Source organism: Mesitornis unicolor, unplaced genomic scaffold, assembly GCF_000695765.1.
Source record: "Mesitornis unicolor isolate BGI_N332 unplaced genomic scaffold, ASM69576v1 scaffold18993, whole genome shotgun sequence".
NCBI lineage: Eukaryota > Metazoa > Chordata > Aves > Mesitornithiformes > Mesitornithidae > Mesitornis > Mesitornis unicolor.
This window is the reverse complement of record NW_010174185.1, coordinates 4,210-12,457: the sequence shown is the minus strand read 5'-3', so window position 1 is coordinate 12,457 and position 8,248 is coordinate 4,210. Positions and strand designations below refer to the sequence as shown.

The following is an 8,248-nucleotide window of genomic DNA, read 5'->3' as shown; positions in this document are numbered from 1 at the left end:
TCCCTGCTCCAGCATGAGGTTTCTCCCACAGGATACAGTTCTTCAAGAGCTGCTCCAGTGTGGGTCTTTTCCATGGAGTGCAGTGCTTCAGGAAGAGACTACTCCAACATGGGGCCCCTGTGGGGTCACAAGTCCTGCTAGAAAAGCCTGCTCCAGCATGTTCTTTTCTGTCCATGGGTCCACAGATCCTACGAGGATCCTGCTCCAGCATGAGGTCTCCACAGAATCAAAACCTCCTTTGGGCACATCCACCTGCTTTGGCATGGTTTCCTATATGTACTGCAGGTGGATATCTGCTCCACCATTAAGCTCTATGGGCTGCAAGAAGACAGCTTGCCTCTCCATGTTCTTCACCATGGCCTGCTCTGCTCTGGTGCCTGAATCACCTTCTCCTGCTCCTTCCTCATTGATCATGGTGTCTGCAGAGTTGTTTCTCTTACGTATTCTCACTCCTCTATTTTGGCTGCTGTCGCACAACAGTTCTTTTCCTCTTTCTTAAATATATTATCATAGAGGCTCTACTACCATCACTGATTGGTTCAGCCTTGGCCAGTGAAAGGTCTGTCTTGGAGCCAGCTGGTACTGGACATAGAGGAAGCTTGTAGCAGCTTTTCACAGAAGCCTCCCCTGTAGCCCCCTTGCTACCAATATCTTGTCACACAAACAATGGATAGGAAATGTACGTGCAGCATGGGATTTTCTTAGAGAGACATGTTTCATTTTGTATAAAAATTAAGAAGACTCAAGGTTCCATCCCTTTGAGCAGTCAAAAGATGCTGTTAATTTTTATTTTACACCCATAACAGCCAAGAGATGATGATGTTTTCTATTCTTTCAGACCAATTTTTATTTTAGCAGATGATTTTACTCTTTTTCAATGCTATTTTTCACCTTTTGCTGAATTTGTCATTACAGTTCTTTGTTTTAGCCCACATTCGCAGTATCTCAGGATATCTCTGATTTCTAGATACCCAGCCGTACTTCAAAGAGGCCAGCTTCACTTTTCAAGGATGCATGTTTTTCTCAGGCTCACAGTTCCCAGGCTGGCAGACAATTTCTCCTGTTCAGTAATTTTCCCTTTCTAACCAGGTCACCTTTATGGCTGTTCACATCACCATGGTGATAAATTCTTCATGCTAATGAAATTCCTCTCTTTCCATCCATCAAAATCAAAGCCACATTCACACATGGCTCTCTCAAAGGAGATGATAGGTTTTACCTACAAAAGTTGTGAGATCTACCTATACAGAGAAAACCCACACCTCATTCTTAATGGCTGTAATTAATTTATAAGATTGTTGATGTATTACTGAAATTAGCAGTTTTTTAGTTGACTTCTCATATTCTTTAATTTTGAGCTGCACTATTTTCCCAACAATTTCTATTGCTGTTTCATAACTTAACTTGTCTGTTGTGTTTGTCTATAATGATGAGAGAAATTTTTAATGGTTTCATAATTCTGGTGTCATCTTTACATGTGACTATGTTTTAGTTCTACTTTCTTTACTGTCAATCTCAGTTTGCATATACCTGTAATGCTTAATGCGTAATATTTAAACCTGGTTACTAAATAATGTGACAGTCTTCCAGAAACAATCAATTGACTTGGACTTGGAAAACTGAATCAGTTTTAATCAAATTTCCATTTAAAGTAGATCCTTGTAATTTGTTGTTATTTTCTTGAATCAAGTGGTAAAATAGTTGTTTATTTCAATGGCAGTGGAATTGTGTTCCATGTGAAAACAAATATAAGGAAAGTAACCCAAAAGTTATACTTCTGGGGATAGAATTTTGAGGATAGAATTAGTGTAATTTTATTGACAAGATTTCTTTTAATAATGAGTATTCAGAAGACAATAGGAGTTTCCATTATTTATTAATATACTGTGATAAACTTTTCTTTAAAGCAATTTCCTAAGTGAATGCATCATAAAAGAAATCCAGTTACCGTCATCAGTGAGATATGTTTTATATTTGATTTCTAGAAATCATAGGTATGAAAATAAACTGAATTATTAAAATAAATAAATCTGATGCATTTTACAAACTAAAAAAAATACTCAAATTCATGAACAGAAATTAAATGTGGAAAAGCTGTGTTCTGTGATATTTTAATGAACCTCAACTCTGCAGGTCAGTTACTTTAAAACTGCTTACAGGAGTAGTACTGGTATACTGAAATGTTTTTCCCTAGCTTATTTATTGAACATAGTTTATGCGCGTTATAGACCATGAAGTACTTTTCATAGGATTTTGATTTTAAAGCCTTTACAAAATTGCCGAATTCAAAATCCTTTTTGAGGTAAAATTGTACTTTTGGAATATCTGAAAAAGAGACATATTTTATTCATAATATATTATATAGCTAAAGCATAGGTCTTTTGCATCCACTAAAATATTAGCACACCAAGCAGATTTCAGTATTTGGTTGTTAAGAACCCAGACATAAGCACACTAATAAGCTATGACTGTATAAGCACTTCCGTGTCTGGTGGTTCACTGAAAAAAGTATTGCCTCTGGGACTTGTACTAGCTGTGCCTTCTGCTGACTGTACAAGGTCTCTGTCCTGGTGCCTTGTTACCAGCTTATTATGGGAACTGGCTGCGGAAGCTCAAACTTGAGAGCTGGGAAAAGACTATGTTTCCTTTAAGGAAATAAGCAGCAGCTAAGCAAGGAGAAACCAAACAAACCAAACCAACAAAACAGAAACAGACTATGGGATAAAGTACCTGTTTGTAACTTCCCCCTCAGATTTGTCTCCTCCCTTCTCTGTTGTCTCTGGAGGAGGTGTGGGAATTGTTTAAAAACTCAGATATATGGTAAAAGAATAAGGTCCCAAAATTGGAGTGGGAGAGAGGGAACAAAACTACTTTGGTCTGAGCTCAGCAATAAAGACTATCATAGACCATAGTATTCACTACTAACTGCACAGGACTTTGAGATGCTCATAGCTAACATAGGATGTGATTGCTGAGGACTGACCACTCTGAATATATCTCAATAAAGAATTATAAACTGGAAGAACTAATTAACACAAACCATGTTATTAAATAATATTAGTCTAGCAAAGTTTTGTTTCTTTTTCTTTCTTTTTTTTTTTTTAAATGTTGAAACTGGCCTGATTTGATAATCTTCCAAACAACCCAAACACATAAATCTTTAATTCACATACTGACATATATTATACATATACACACACACACACATATTCACTTCACCTACAAAAAACAGCATGAGGGAAAATGAATGGGGTGGGATAAATTTATCACCGTTTGAGGTAAAATAGTGAATAATGACATCTTATCATCCCTAGAGAAACAAGCGATTATCATTCCTGTAGCACCTGGAAAATCGTGCTGTAAATCACAGAGATCATGATGGAATTGTGTGAAAGTAGAAACGAATCAAAGCAATAACTGGCAAATTATTTTATAGAAAATGGAACCTGAAATATTTTCACACAATTAGAAAATGGGACTGAGGAGTACTGGCGAGAACGCTAAAGATGATGTTTCACACCCTTTAACGCACACTCAGTATAACACAATGTGTGGCATAGATAACACAATGAAGTTTTCTCTTATCTGCTGCCTGGGCAGCAGCTGGACTTGGCTTGCACCTTATCTTGGGAGGTATCTAGGAAAAAAAATTGCTCTTTGCTACAGTTAGATTGAGATTTCACATCTAGGCTTTATCTCTATGGTAAAGATATTCTTGAAGGTGAATAAATGTTTTGAAGTTAAGATATTTCATAAATAATAGCAGTTGATTTCTGACTCCTCTTCAATAAAGACTGCAAAGGCAGGCTTCTCAGGTGTCAATTCTTGAGTTTGACTAAAGTGATACAGTATTTAAGTTGGCTTCCTGCCTGTTTAACTTTGGCATTTAAATGGAATGAGTCACCCCAATTTTCCCAGTACTCCACTGCTTAGAAATGAAGTTAGTGCTGAGAAAAAAAGATTTATATATAATAACTTGATTTTGGCCTTTGTTTTCATGCCCAGATTTACTATGGAAAGTGAGAGGCCCTAAAAGTTTTAAAGTCAAACAATGTAACAAGTGGTGTTAAGTCCAAAGTGACTCCAACCTTGGTTATCACAGAGCTGTTGAATCTGATATAGACAGCTTTGGCACAAAGTGCACTCTGTGAACAAATAAAAATTTTGTGTCAGTGAAGGAATACTCAACACACCTGGGAAAGAGGATCTACTCAGAATTCTATATCTGGAGTTTGTAAAATAAGAAAGAAAAGACCAGCACTTTTCATTTTTCAGAAGGAAATTATACTTAATATGTTGATTATGTTCTTAGATTTCATTCTGTTAGGTGTCCCTCCAATCTGAAGGTATTTGAACTGTTTTCCTCCACATTACAAGACTACACCCTAACCACCAAACTATTACATTATTTATTGAAGTAATAAATATGCCTCTAGACAACTTGACTGCCACACTGAAAATATTTAAAAGTTCAAAATGTAAAAATAAACAAGAAACTGGATGATTAAATGGAACAGAAGCTACTGAAAAACTACAATTCTACAACCCTTCACTCCCAAAACCACTCAGTACCAGGATAAAAGCGGATTCCTTCTTACTGCACCTTCTGAGGCTAATTCTTCTAGGTTTAAATCTGATGAAGTGTCTAGTACGGTATCAAAGCATCTTCCTCAGCATCTCATTGGGCTTGTGTTTACAAGTCAGTTTAATTAGTGGCCATAGACACCCTCAACCCTTCCACTGGAAGGTCATGCCCTCCTTTGCTCTTTATCTGACTTTACACCTGCTTCTTCTTTTTTTTTCTACTTTTGGATCCATTTGCTTTTCACCTCATTGCTTCTTCCACTTTGGTCTCAATTCTGCTGCACAATTACCCAAATCTGGAGTATCCAGTGATGTTACTAAGACAAACTTGGCCTTATATGGTATTGCTGACACTGTGCACCCCAATTATCCCCAGCATTTATCAAGCTGATACTTGCAACACATTCTCTACTTTAAATACACAGTGTTCTACTTTAGCCTTGATTCCTTTACCTGGTTTTAATTAATCACAAGCTTTTTCTCATGTGCAGTCTGCATACCAGATCAACAGTGCAACATGTTTTCCAGACTCTGCTTTTGTGCCCATACAAAATTCTTACTCTTGACTTGTTTTAATTACTTTACGGTCTCCCTGCAGATGTCTTAGCTAGTTATGAGTGATCTAGTGGGACCTCTTGTTCACAAATTCAAAATAAGAGAGTAGTTTCTGCAGAAATAACTAGAATTAAATAATCATTTTGTCTACAGAGGAAATATCCTCATCCGTGTGTTGTGGTCAAGGTCTCCTTTTCTTACGGTCTGTTTCTCCTGGGAACATACAACTCGTGTAAATAATTTCTACCTCAACCAACAAAAATCTTGCTGCACAGAAGTCCAGATTTAGCAAGAAGGGAAGACAACTATTTTTCTCTCCTTCCTTTCCATTTCCCACATTATCTCCAATGGGCTGATAATCAAGACTCTCTTTTTGACACAAACCCTTGCAGGCCTAGGAAGGGTTTACTCTAGCATTTCCTGCCTTTGCTAAGTGATTTAATTAATTAGCTATTATGTTCTTGGAAAAAAGTGAGCACTATTGTTGATGTGGCCGCAAACATGACAAGAAAAAACTTATCTACACAGTTGCAGATAAGCAGGCACTTCTTTATTTGCAGTGCTGGGGAACACAGAGGAAGACCCCCAAACTGTGTTCCATCGTCCATACATTTTCATAGTCCTTTTATACAATTTTAACAAAGCAAAATCATATGATCATGCATATGCATAAGATGATTACATAAGAGGATTACATATTCCTTTACCCATCACCTTAATTGGTTCCGCATAGAATTTACCCCTACAATTTTGTCAAAGAAAAGCTTTGGGTCCACTCCCCTAAGAGAGGTTTCAGTCCAACAATCCATTCCCATGAGAAAACTTCGGTCCATGTCCACTCTCACGGAGGTCCATTCTCATGGTGGTCTCAATACAGTTATTACCCCTCCTTTTCATTCTATTATTTAATGCTCCCCTCGGACATGGTTTGTGCTTTTTCTAAATGCTTATACAAATATATCTTGCAATTTTTGTTCTTAATTCTGCAGTTTGAACAAATACCTATTCTAACTTACATAACCTATTCTAACTTACATAATTATCAGTCCCCCCTTGATTACCTTGCCCAATTAAATTACCTTGATTCGTCAGAGTGTTCACAATCAACAATCATCCACCCCAATCGGTCGGAATTCCCCAAGCGGCCAGAATTTTCTTGTAACTATAACATTTTCCCCCTTTGAGAGTATTGATAATAAATTCCAATACTCTCATACTAATGATTCATCATATTTCTGATAGTTCATATGCTACAAAGCCATAATTGTCATATGATGGTGGATAATTTTTAGGCAATTCATGCTGACTTGACAAAGCAGTTAGAATTTTTCGATTCCATGTTGTTCTTTTATCAAGTTCTCTTTTAATAAAAAGATACACCAGATATATCGCCAGAAACACTATAATCAATAGCAGCAGTGTTCCAATTAGCAATCTTAACCAGGACTTCAAGTTCAGGTCCAATCCTTTAAACATTTTATCTATCCAGCTTTCTGTCATGTCCTTTTCAATTTCTTGTGTTTCTTCTTCAACTTTTTCTAGCTGATCCAAACCATGTTCTACATCTGCAGTAACATTTGGGATATGTATACAACAGTGATCTATTCTATCTTTTAAAAATCCACACACTCCATGTTCCCTCAGCAACAGCATATGTAACGCCATTCGGTTCTGTAAAGTCATTCTAGTAGTGGCCTGTAGCTGTTTATTTATGTCTATAAGTCCTTTTCGTGTAGCATTAGCCAATCGTTGAACTTGTCCAGTTAATTGATACAACCATTTTCTGTTCCTATAGGATGCTATAGGATTTAAGAGGGATTCTAATGCCCATCCAATCTTTACTGCCGTACTTGGCTCATTCCAAACATCATTGTTGTTCAATTCTGCTTTCTTTACTCGTGTCAAGTGCAAATTTTCACTATTGCCCTTAAAGGGAGATTTCTTCCATATTGGACACAGTGTGGGCAATCCCAGAGTAATTTGATTTACCTTTCCATCTATGGGTAAATGGGAGGTCCAGGTCCCATCACTTAATGCCCAAACTAAGTGTCCCGGGCTTGGGATCATATCTTTCTTGCAATTAATTGTAGTCTTTCCTTCCATATGTAGATTCGTTTTAAATCCTCGGCAAATGCATCCAGATTCTAAAGCAGATGCCAATGGGGTATTCTTTTGGAACACTTGATCTACTGTACTGCAATTATAAACCTGTCCACATTCCCACCAAGCGTTGTTCACATTCCCACCAAGGGACCTCTTTTGCTTGTATTTTTGGCTGCAATTGTCTCGTTTGATATCAATTCCAACCCATCCCATTGAAAGCACCACAGGGTTTTTGCCATGTATTTAAATTGGAGATGGATGCCCAAAGTCCAAATGGAATCCCATCCTTTGACTTCTTTAGGACTTGTTCCATCTTCATTGCATGCTATGATCACTCAAGACACGTTCGGTTTTATGGGCTTATCATATTTACACCATCCAACATCTCCAAACTTATCTATAGTGACAAATTGAGGATTAAACAGCTTATAACAATCTACTCTATTTCCTGGAGATTTCCATTCCATTTTAATCACACTCACTTGTTCTTCCCATTTAGTGATGGGTTTTTGTAAGCATGGCTTAGCCAAATTCATTGTTGAAATACTCCATGGAACAGGTTATCCAACTGCCTGTGGTATTGGCAGTGATTTGTGACATGTTCTGTAAATTTGCAAATTCTTTGATCAATCCAATCATCAAATTTTCCTCCTGGGTTATCCCTGATACAGAAATTACCTGATCAGAAGCCTGATTGGTCTGATCTTAGGCTCAAACTTGTGTCACCCGTGTGGTCTGATGTAGCCACACAATTTTGATCCATGTTTCCCCCACCATAGACTGCCAAATAAGCAAGAAAACAAGGTTAATCATGCTTTAAAGTTAATTTCAAAGTCTCTGGCTCTCCAACCACTTTCCAGTTGACAGGCGGCGGCGTCTTCACTCGAGTGTAGTGGATCCACGCATCTGATTTGGCAATCTTGATTGCAGTAAAAGTGGTTAGCCGCACCTGGCACGGTCCCTTCCATCTTTCTTGCAGAGATTCTTCATTCCAGGTCTTCACATA

At 37.5% G+C, this 8,248-nt stretch overlaps 1 protein-coding gene across 1 annotated transcript in view; it reads right to left on the bottom strand.

Annotated features, from left to right (window-relative positions):
• Positions 1 to 8,047: 8,047 nt before the first annotated feature.
• The window catches only part of LOC104537943, a gene marked incomplete at its 5' end in the record, with an annotated part of 2,309 nt that continues 2,108 nt past the window's right edge, over positions 8,048 to 8,248 (bottom strand). The window contains one exon of the mRNA XM_010180971.1: positions 8,048 to 8,239. Within this exon, the coding sequence (XP_010179273.1) occupies positions 8,048 to 8,239 (192 nt within the window). The remainder of the gene's footprint in view (positions 8,240 to 8,248) is intronic.